Source organism: Antedon mediterranea, chromosome 8 (genome assembly GCF_964355755.1).
Source record: "Antedon mediterranea chromosome 8, ecAntMedi1.1, whole genome shotgun sequence".
Classification (NCBI taxonomy): Eukaryota; Metazoa; Echinodermata; class Crinoidea; order Comatulida; family Antedonidae; genus Antedon; species Antedon mediterranea.
This window is the reverse complement of record NC_092677.1, coordinates 11,195,248-11,207,623: the sequence shown is the minus strand read 5'-3', so window position 1 is coordinate 11,207,623 and position 12,376 is coordinate 11,195,248. Positions and strand designations below refer to the sequence as shown.

The window sequence follows — 12,376 nt, the reverse complement described above, 5'->3', positions numbered from 1 at the left end:
TGTGTGGAAAATCAATAAAAACAAATATGCTATAATAGTTAATAGGCCTAAAAGTAGACAATTCAATTATCTTACGCACTGTTGGAAAAAAGCAAAGCCATATTCTTTTTAAGGCCTAGGCCTACTTCATCAGTGGCCTGTAGTTATTGAAAGATATTCCTTAAAAAATGATTTTTTTCTTTTGTGGGTTCCACTTTCATTCATTATTTCGAATTTGTTGCGGACGTCCTTAATTGTGCTTAGCTCTTCTTTAATTGCGCGTTTCTTCTTTATTTGTGCATTTCGTTTTATATTTTCATGCTTTCTTTTGTTTATATGCGATTTCTTCTTTAATTGTGTGATTTCTTCTTTAATTGTGTGATTCCTTCTTTATTTGTGTGAATATGATTTATATAGTGTGCGTGACAGTTGTGGGCCACCGTAAATTTTAGTATAGGCCTATTGTTTTATATCTTTATCTCGGTTTTTTTTTTGTACCTTTTGTAAACTCATAAGATTTTCAACTTTTGTTGCATTTTGAGTGTTATACCTAATAAATAAAAAAAAAATAAAAAAAAAAAAAAAAATAAAAATAAAAATAAAAATAATAAACAGGAATTTATACAGTATTTAAAAGTAAGTTGCATTGTCATAGAAACATGTCCACATACAAAATATTATATATAGGCACAGAACAAAGTCTAATTTACCTCCGCCAAGGGTTTGTTAGCAGGATTACTCAAAAAGTAATTACAGATAGATATTGGTCAAGGACCATTCCATTAAATTTTGGGACCATTTCGGACCACGGTCCCAATTCTTGACCACTTTTTAGTATACTTTTCAGACCTGCTAGTGTTAAAAAGATAGAACAGAATTTTTCAAAAGCCGGCGAGCAGTCTTAAAGTAACAAGTAAACTCAAATTGAATTTTCTCGAGAACTACTTGTCCAAAAAACTTCATTTTTGTACAAGAGGCAAGAGTTATAATTTGTGATTTGTAATTTTAAAACATAATTTGATTTAATGTGCACGTTTTTTGATGCGAGTAGTTTACAAAACCTATTTCTTTTCAAATTCACTCGTTTGATTTTCGCGTTGCTGTTCTATTGTTAGTCAACTGAAGCTATTGTTAATTGAAAGGCTTGTTACATAACCATTACACCAAACTCGCATACACATGCTTGTAGTGAAATTAGCATAAATCACAAACAGCATTAAGACACACACACATATATATATATTTTTTTTACCGGAGAAATCTTATGTAGGAGAATTCTACAGTAGGCGGAGGTATGCACTCTCGGAGTGGCTTTCTATAGTTATATGAGTATCACAAACATAGGTATAGACACCATTTTTAACTTGCTATGTCAGATCACATAAAAGTCAAGTTATAAGCCAAAATACGTTTAAAATGGCGGCCATCTTGGATTTCAACATGGCGGCTGAAATAGAATATTTACAACTTTAATAACAATTTATTTGGAATCTTCAGTATCACAAACATAGGTATAGATACCATTTTTAACTTGTTATGTCATTTTAAACAAGTTATAAGCCAAAATAAGTTTGAAATGGCGGCCAATTTGTTGTTCACATTTTAAGGGTGAAGATCTAAAAATTGGGCCGGGTAAACAGCAGATTTGAATTCAGCACCCCAAATTACCCTAAACACATGTTTATTCGCTTTTAACACAAAATGCCTACAGCATTTCATTCTCAAATCTGGACTAGTCTACACACACACAATCTAGCATGATCATTAAAAAGTAAAAATGTTGCATGATGTTGAGTAATTAGAGCTGAGTAATTGAGTTTACATAATGTACAAATAAAATACAGGTGTATACAAACACACACGAAATATAAGTATCGACATACATACATAGACATACTTTTTTGGCAGTTTTTCTGTGTTCTTTTGAGGACAAGCCACAAATATACATAATGTAAAGTAAAAAAGTTATACGACATTTTAACATTTTTATATTCATAAAAAATTGAGGAAACAAAAAATCTAACAGTTTTTTTGTTATTAGTGAAGCATAACCATTCTTTATGAAATTAGGAAGTTCTATTTTGTAAAGTTTCTATATTGTTTTGGGTACATTTTCTTTTTTAGTCGTGTGGACGCGACTCTATAGTTCACTATGTCGGTCGGTCGGTCGGTCGGTCTGTCTGTCGGTCCGGTATCACTATGCGTTTTATCGCTTTCTGACCTTATCTTGATATCAGTTTAATCTAGCTAAGTCAATTTTTCACAGTATATTCCTTATGGCCAGGAATCGATGTGGTTATGTTTTCACGGTGCACAATAAAAAATTACGCGGTCTACGCACGATTTAACGAAATCACGTTTGTAATCATGTAACGCATGCGTACGCGCGCTTAAAATTGTCAATATTTATTTTCGATGAAATAAGAGTACGTTTCAGGCAATTTTAAGCGTTTCCAAAATTGCCATGAGTGCGCAGATTGTTGCGCGCGCACTGCGCGTTAAATGTTATTGCGCACTCTTTTTGCCCGATTTCTGTTTTCTTGACTTACTTTTCAACTCGAAATTACGTTATACGAGCACGTCAAAAATATAAATGTTTTTAAACATTTCAACATTTTTAAACATGTTCAGTAGTTTCGGTCAGTTGGTAGGTTGGTCGGTCGGTCGATAAACACTAATGAGCACGCGACTGCAGCCATCTATATGGCCTTGTTTAACAATATTTTATATGAAAAAAGAATTAGCTCATTTATTAGTTTGCTATAATTTTTATTTCCTGTTACAATATTGCTCTAACTTAAAATATGTTTATTAGCAGAAAAACACAATCATTCAGTTAAATTGTTTCCATGCAGGTTCTATTTCAACATTACATAGTTTAAGTCTTGTTCTATATGCTAAAATTTGATGAAGTAATTTAAAATTGAATTGGGAAACTGCTTACACCATTATTGCTCCGTATTTCGTGCCAATTCAATTCTATTCCTAATTCTGTTTCCTATTTTGTTTGTTAAATTGGGATAGAGGCTTTATAGTGAATAAGATGCCTATAAAATATACAGAAAAATAGTAGTATACTTACCATATGAAATACAATAAAATGACTTTATTTAACATTCTGAACTAGTCATGGGCTAATATAGATGTATGGTGTTCTTGTGAATTCTACTACTATAGGTGGGGAATTTCCAACAATCACGTGATTTAGTAATAAGAAAATAACATTTCTGTAGACGTCTTTTGATTGGATGTCATATAATCATGAATATTTAAGTACTGTGTTGTTTTTAAAAATTGACGTTTCAACGGAAACTGCAAGAATATTAGAGACAGCAGGGAAGAGCTAACTCTTCCCTGGAGACAGGAAATGAGATAGAAATGAGATCACGTGTCAGTACACTTTTATAATAGCACACTTAACTTGGATATAATAAAATGATACATGCAGCATGCAGGTATCAACTTGTACTAAATTACAAAATGTAAATTTACAGAGGCCTTATATGGTCGTATTAGCCTACAATTAGGTTACGAAAACCACAAATAACTATATAAAATACAGTTAAATGAACATAGGCTATATATGATGATAAACTGAGACGAAATACATATGCTTTTACCAAGAAATAAGTTTTAAACTTAATGTCAGAAATTATATATTTTTTTTACACATTACAGTATATAATTTGCTAGATTTGTTGGATTCGACCAGGCGGCATATCGACCGCCATCCATTTCACCAGCAAATGTGTTGAATGCAGTGGTTTTTGCCTCCAATATTGGATCCGCATTCAGGACATTTTGCTTCCTCTATAGCACCACCGCACTCACCAATTGCATATATTGCACGTGTCCGTTTGGGCACTTAAACCAAGATCCCCTTTTTAGATCCATTGCCTTACAATGTTCACCCGATTTTCTTCGGATATTCCAGGAATACTGCCACACTTATCTCGTATTTTTTCCAAGAAAGATTGTATGGTATTTATTTAATTTCATCTTCTTTCAAAACGCCTACTTTGGTGAAAATTGTGTCAACCGTACTAATAGATTCCGTTACAGACTCTTTCTTAATTTCAAACGTTTGCCATTTACATTTAAGCACGTTTAGTTCCATAAAAAAACCGTTTAGTTCAGACAATATATCTTCTAAATGTTGCTCACTAAACCTACTTTGAGGTTTGAGGATACATTTTGAGGTTTGAGGTCTTCTTTTATCTTTCTTGTTATTGTCTCGTATTGAGTATTGCTTGGCAAATAAGTTCTAATCTCATAAGACATTGTATTCTGTTCTTCATATTACCAACCTGCTCTAGTGTCTTTAACTTTTGAAGTTCAGTGATTTCTGTGTCTAAATATCAGAAAAACCTTCAATTCTTATTCTTTAAAAAATGTTTTATTGCTCTTTTTATTTCTCCATGTTAAACGATATTGTCTAATATATAATTTTCCATATTCGCTTGTTCTGACCAGGAAGCATATTGAGCGTCATCCATTTCACTGGCAAGTTTATTATCATCTCGAAGGTGATGCTTTTTCCCTCCAATTTTAGATTTGCATTCTGGACATACACTTTCTACCGTAGCACCACCACATTCACCAATCGCGTATATGTGTCCTTTTGGGCATTTAAACCAATGACCTTTCGATAATCCTATAGCCTTTACAATTTGTAGCCGTTCTTCTTCTGATATTCCAGGAACTCTGCCGCAATTATCTCGTATATTTTTCAAGCATGCCTGTATTTTGTTTATATCATCTTCTTTTAAAGGGCCTACATCAGTGAAACATTTTTCGACTGTAGTAAAGGAATCTGTTAAATTGTTCTTGCTAATTTGCGATGCTTGCAGTTTACTTTTATGCACATGCAATTCCACTAAGAATGAAATACGTTGAAGCTCAGACAAAATATCTTCTAAAAGTTGCTCACTAAATCGACTTCTTGGTTTGAGAATGTAGTTTTTTAAGGTTTCTATGTCTGTCTTAATCTTTCTTTCAATTGTCTTGTATTGAATATTGTCGATATCAGAACACGCTCCTCTAATTTTTTCTAATTTCTCCAGAAACTGTATTTTGTTATGCATATCAGCAACATGCTTCGGCGTCTTTATTAGTTTGTGTTCATGGCGTAGAGACTTGCGTATCTCTCTGTCAGATAAATCTTCAATTTCACTTCTCAATTTTTTTTTATCGTCAAAGCTAATTTGTCCATTTACTTTGTCTTTAACACGTTCTATGTCTATTTGAATTTGTTTAATGATGTTTCCGTACCGCAGATTCCTTCTGATGGGAGTTTTGCACACTGGGCAAGCTTTTGATTGCACACTTTTGTCTTCTAGATCTATCCATCTATCTAGTCCTTTTGATTCTATAACATGTCCACAGTCTTCTAACTCAATAAATCTGGCATCAGGTTCATCTTCGTTACCAAACAGTATAGTAGTTAACTCTTCTTTATCACAAATCAGACACTTGTTGGGACAAGGCTCGCCGCAAAGGCCAGCACAAACATGACCACATCGTTTAAGGGACTTCTTACATGGTTTATTGCATCTTTTTCGGTTGCAGAGTTCTCCACATTGCTTAGTACATTCATGATGTTTGCATTGCCATTCACACCGCATTCGACAAGGTGTACACTTTTCTCCACATTTTTTGGGACACTTGCTATGAACACATCGATTCTGACATGGTTTCCTACAAGGTGGACAATTACGAGTGCATGGTTCTATACATTCATGACCACATACCAATTTCCTGCCACATTTAGAACCACACAGTTTATGCAGACGGCCATTTTTACAACCTCCACAAGTTCCTTCACAGAGATGACCGCATTTCAAGGAGAATGCACATCGCGAAGAGCAGTCTAATGGATCAGTCACGTAACATTTGTATTCGCCATTATGTCCACAAGGTAATGATTTATTTACAACCTTACAACACACAGCTGTGCATGGTTGGCTACATTTTTCTTTACATGCATGGTGGCATCGCAAAATCTTTTGACAATCAGACACACATACGACTGTACCCTTATTTTTAAAGCATGGTAGTGTTAGTTTATGTTCACATGGTAAATGTCTCTCTATTTGAACATCACAGTTGTCTTTACATTTCTGATAACAATAAAGTGTACATGGATGTCCGAAAGTACATGTCATTCTGGAACAAGGCTCTAAACACTTGATATTCTTATGTTCGGGATCGTATGAGTGACATAGCTTCTTACAGACGTGTCCGCATTGCATTTTGTAACTACAAGGCTTTTTACAACCTCCCTCTGGACAATTATCAAAATCTTTAGGTTCACATATGTCGAGGCTTGCTTCTGGGTGGTTTTGGCAACACAATCGAATGGTATCTCCAATCAGTTTCTTTTGTTTAAGGCCTTTGACAATCTTGCCCCAATTTTTGTCTTTGGCTGCTAGAAGCTTCATATTACCAATGCAGAAAAAACCTTTCTTCGCTCTCGATAAAGCAACACACATCCTATTTTTCTCTTTAAGAAATCCAATTTTACCTTCTTCATTGCTTCGAACAAGTGAAAGGAGAACGATTTCATTTTCTTCACCTTGATAATTATCAACAGTACAAACATGAATACCGTTGAACAACTTAGACGTCATTAGTTTCTTAAACTGAAATAGCTGACCTGTATAGGTTGTGAGGATTGTAATCTCTGTTGGTTTGTAGCCTTGCTGAATCAAGTACTTAGAAAGGTTTACCAAGAACTCCGCTTCATAGATGTTTGATTGGCTAAAAGTATCACTGAGAGCTGTTTCCTGATGATTATGTTCAATGAAAAACATGTTGTTTGATATTCCTTTAACATTTTCATACAACTTTACATTTTTGGCATCTTGAAGTCCATTGTAAAAATAGTTCTTCATAAGTGAAGATATCTCTGGTCGCATTCTATGTTGAATATCCAACCTGTGACAACTCATGCCGTTTTTTACCATCCTCTCAAAAAGAGAAATCTCCAAATTAAACTTTTTGGCAAGATCATATACTGTTGGATTTGGTCTGAGTTGTTGGTGATCTCCTATAAGTATCAGATGTTCACACCCTTGAGTTACACTTGATACTATGTGAGCTTCTAGTACCTCAGCAGCTTCTTCTACAATAACAATCTTGGGTTGGATTCTTTGAATCATATTTCGGCATTTTGCAGCTCCAGTGGTCGTCATACCAATCACCTTAGCATCTTTCATCAGAAAAAGATTTTCCTCTAATGTGATTTCTTGAAGTTGTTTTCCTAACTCATTGTATTTATAATTATTCGCAAATAGTGTCTGACGTTCCTGGTTACAGTACTTTGATATCCATAATCGATATAGACGCCAACGATCATCCAGTCCAAGATTCCATATGTTATCCACTTTGGCAGCTTCGATATCTGTCATTTTGTCATAACTTTGTAATTGCCTTTTAAGATATCGAGCTTCCTTCTTATTTTCAGTCAACTGGAAACCATACACAAATGTCTGTCTTAAAGTATCGATTTCTTTTAAATTGAGAGTTTCATCATTAGCAACATCAGTATCAATTAATCTCTGTTCTATTAGTAAATCTTCTTCTTCAGCAAAATCCATTTCTCTGTCGTCGTCGTCGTCGTCTTCTTCTTTTACAGGCTCTTCATTAAGTTTGTTTGCAATATTTTGACAAGAATCAACAACTGTGTCGGTAACTATAGTCTCACCCAATCCTAACCAAGTCACCACTATGTTTTCATTGTTTATTCTATTCTGTGTCAATGATTTGTAATGATCACATGACATCCATGTTTCTATGTACATTTCACAAAGAACACCTCTTGTTGTTAATTTGATTCTTTCCTCTGCTAGATCCATAACACCTCGTAATTCACGCATTTCATATTCAATGTCCCTTTTTCTATCAAATATATATCTGGGTACTTCTTTTACCTCCCTTAACTTTTTTCGAAGCTGAGAGAGATTGTAGCTGTTTAAAATTTCACTTTTACTTCTGCCGCCAACTCGTACAATACCTGTTTGTACAAATGAGTGTATGCCTTCAAGAAATTGATCAAGCGCATGATTTGTGAAGCAGACTACAAATATAGGGCTATGTTTTACCCTATGATGAACAGCGTCAATTGTCCAGCATTCACTGTTGTAAAGTAGTGCTTGTACAATCTTCAACCCTATGTAGGTTTTGCCAGTTCCAGGTGGTCCTTGGATGACTACAAACTCTTTCGTCAACGCATTTCTGAAGGCAGTAAATTGCGATTCATCGAGTTGAAGAGATTTAGCAGTTGGCCATGAATTACCGGCTAACCTTACAAGACATTTGGTAGTGTCATTTACCAATGGTGTAAGGTCATACGTCATAGTCATGTTGTGACGAAGGTATGATGGAGCTTCAACTTTGTGGTGGCCTTTGATGATGTAGCTTTTCATTGGCATGCTCGTTTCTGTAATTTCCTGCAAACTCTTCAGGACGTGCCGGTAAGCCTCAAAGAAGGACGATGTTTCAACCATGGTATAGCGACATTCGTTTAATTTCTCAAACTCTTCTTCGTTTTCTAATTTTAAATCTACAAAACCATTCTCAAGATCCTTTACATCTCTATTTGCAACAGTAGCAAAGTAAACTGATTTGAAATCGTCCGGAGACAGGCAGACAAGTGACCCATAGATCAGGCGTTTTGTGGATTGCCAGCGAACTCCCTTCAATCGCGACACATCAAAGTGTACTCGGTATAATACACAATCATGGGAACATACTGGATACTCGATGGTTACATCGTAATATATACGTATGCTAGTTATGCGCTTATTTGAGTCATCTTTGGTATGCAGATACTCCTTAATGCCTTCTCGAAGTGGTCTCACCAAGTCCTCACGAATTAAACGGAAGTGGACATCTAGATAATGGTCTACGTCATCATAACTACCACCAAGTCTATTCTTCCGTAAGTAAGGTTTGTAGTCTGCAGTAAGATCGTTTATTGTAGGAAATATTGATATCTCCCGAAAGTTGTCTGGTGGTGGAGTTTCTCCATCGACATTGAACTTCTTTTTCCGTACAGCACCTTGAGTATTCTTAGACAGCTTTTTGAGTTCTTTGAAACTTTCCATGACATACTCATTAATTAACCCTTCTGCAAGTAAATCGTCAGTAGTCGCAGTAAGAAGCAGTATAGATGGTTTAACATCATCTATAGTGTCTGGGAGCCGGTGGATCATTGTCCGAATTACAGTAATGATATCTTGTATTTCGACTTCATATTGTATCTTGTCATTTCCATCATCTTTTAATGACATTATATGATGCTGCACATGATAGAAAAACTCGGAATTCTGAAGTTTGCCTAAAAATGAATTCAACGAAGCTTGGGCAGTAGTACACTCGCACGCACAAACAATGGCGCGTAAAATTAAGGCGCGAAGATCTCTACGAATTTCTTCTTTTTGATTTAGAAGTTCCTGAAAACCAAAATTAGTTGATGAAAGCTGAATAAGTATTTCTTCTTTTTCTTTACTCAGAAGTTCTTGTAGACGTTTATAGCCTAAATGGAAACAAGAATGAATTGGTTAGTTTATCAATAAATAAAAAACAAATAATATGAAATATAAAAATTACATTAAATATTGGAAATAGTTCTGTAGCTTGATGATTAACATGCTTGCCTGACTATTTTTTCCATTTTCTAAGCCTTATAGACAATTAGTTTATAAGTATGATCATGATAGTATATCCATTCTGTAATTGGCGAGTTACTTGCTGATATGTGCTGACATTTTTTATTAAAAAATATAGTTAATGCCCATGTCAACAGTGCTTCCATGGTTAAATATTTTTTTACTGACATCCATATTATAAAAAAAAAATTTAGATACTGTACTTCAAATGGATAAGTTCCCAAAATAACTAAAACAAATAACAATTTGTAAAAATGAGGAAATCTACCAAGTAATCAATGACGTCTCAAATGACGACAAAAATTAACTTGGCAACTAACTCATCTTGATTTTAATTTATAAAGAATACAGTATAATGCACCTGTTGGTCTAAGTTCTTTTTTAGGCCAATGACCTCTCTTTTTCGGAGGTTGTCCCTCTTTGAGATTATTTCCCTCTTGACTATGTGGTCTTTTCAGACTACCACTGCAACTGGAGCTTCGTCTAGGGTCTATCTGGTTACCAATATCTCTATTACGGTCGTCATTTCTTCTCTCTGCATCACAATGTTTGCTAAAAAAAATAATGAGCAAATACAGTACTACTGAAATTCATTATTATAACCATACTAAATAATTAAGCATTATTTATGTTAACATTTACAAACATTTTTTTTGTATTTGTAGCCTATTATCACAGCACTGTGAAGCTAAAGCAGACTAGCTTTGACAAAAAAAGTTTGATCTACCCAAATATGGTACTGACATAACACATTTTTTTTTGTCATATAAAGTTTGATAGTGTAGACAGGGCTTAAGACATATTGCAATTTTATTCAGTAGGTAAATGACTGAAAGTTTACCTTTCTGTTGATCTGTAGCTAGATTGTCTATCACTCTGTAACGAACTTCTGTGTTCACTTCGGCCACTGCGGTGCCAATTGTTGCTGTGAGGAATTGCATGTCGGTCTACAACAACGTGTCTATAAAAACATGGTGCATCAAATAGATAGTTCTTATTTTTAAATTAAAACTGATATATGCAATGTGGATCATTGGTGGGTCTATCAAAGATTGGTTTACTAATGTAACCTCTCAAAAAATTCTGAATGTAGTAGCTTATCATAAACATAGAACTTTAGGTGTTTCATGTGTTCCATTTCTCGACCCCATGTCAATTATTGGCTACACTGGCTGAATCTCTAGAAGCTAAATATACTACATTTTTTTCTCAGTAGATTTTCTTATTTAATATATTTACCTTTCTGTTGTTGGTCTATATGCATTGCACCTTGGTCTTTCCTGTGACGTGGTTCTATGTCCACCACGGTCATCGTTACGTTGGACACTGCGGTGTCGATGGTGGTAGCGTCTTTTACTTTCAGACATTTGGTAGATTCGAACACATGCCTGTGTAAAAACATAATTGAGGATTATCAAAATTGATTACAATCATTATGTGAAATAGGCCTACTATCCAGTAAGTGAGTGCATGAACAAAATAGTTTGCCATTTTGTCTAGGATGAGTGTTGAGTTGACAAAAAAAGTTACAATAAAATATATAAAAATGGTGACTTAATTAAATGAATTCTATTTATTTCCTTCATCTGGATTTCACGTTATAGCTCTCGGCCCTGACTACATACACAAAAAAGATAGGTCTGCTTACCTACTATACTGTGTTGTTTTTTAGGCCTCTATCTGACTATCTATATAATTATAGGCTACTCACTACATCAGTACAATACCAGACACTGTACTCATGTTTCTAGCCTTTTAACAAGAAATACATAACCCGATCCTTTTTTAGATTAATTATCTAGACATTAAAGTGTGCCCGATATTAAATGTACTGTACCTGATATATTTTACGTTTAAAACAGTTTCCGTTTCATAGAAATGGAAATTCCCAAATAATCACGCATGCGTAAACATAATAATTGATACGGTTCAGTGAAAACAAGACCTCTGACGCAGTTATTACGTCATATATTATGGGGCGCCATAAGCAGCAAATGTGTATGTGTGTCAAACACAAGTTTTTGGCTGTAAAATGAATGAGAAATGTGTACATTTAAAATTAAATATTGTAAATATACACATACATTTTATAGCCACGCATATACATTTTCTGCTTATGGCGCCCCATAACAGAGACTGAGATCATATTATATAATCCTAACGGCATCGTATCATACACATCATTCTCAGATGGTTGATTTTAATGGTGTGCAAGCTAAAATAGATCATTTCAAGTTGTTTAAAAAATCACAAGAAACTGCTAAAGCCTTGTTTTATTTTGTTTTATTAAGAGTGTGAAAAACTAAATTAACTTAATCATATACTGTGCAGAGACTAGAGTATTCCCCAATTAGGAATTATATAAAATAAATACAGACATTAAGTTACAATTACAGAATGTATTGCAAAAGTACTTCAAGAACAAACAGTTCCAAAAAGCATCTAAAATAATAGTGGAATGTAAAGCTCTGTCTACATTATCACACTTTATGTGAAAAAAAGGAATGTGATGTGCCCATATATGGACATACTGTCAAAGCACTACATATTATATTTAGGCATATCACTACCATATTTGGGCAAATCACAATTAATTCTTAATGTTTATAAAAAACATACATGAAATTAGCATGTATTATTTCCTTGTGTGTTTGCCTTTATAAATATTACCTGGTTGAGTACATTTCAATTATGGTGCATCATCATTACATATAATATAACAAAAA

At 34.3% G+C, this 12,376-nt stretch overlaps 1 protein-coding gene across 1 annotated transcript; it reads right to left on the bottom strand.

Annotated features, from left to right (window-relative positions):
• Positions 1 to 2,739: 2,739 nt before the first annotated feature.
• On the bottom strand, positions 2,740 to 11,545 carry LOC140057429 (NFX1-type zinc finger-containing protein 1-like). Its single transcript, XM_072103084.1, has 5 exons — positions 11,299 to 11,545; positions 10,890 to 11,038; positions 10,492 to 10,611; positions 10,012 to 10,202; positions 2,740 to 9,517 (listed from the first exon to the last, which is right to left on the bottom strand). The coding sequence occupies exons 2-5, from the start codon at positions 11,015 to 11,017 to the stop codon at positions 4,401 to 4,403; spliced, it is 5,556 nt and encodes a 1,851-aa protein (XP_071959185.1). The 5' UTR covers positions 11,018 to 11,038; positions 11,299 to 11,545; the 3' UTR covers positions 2,740 to 4,400.
• Between the last annotated feature and the right edge of the window lie 831 nt (positions 11,546 to 12,376).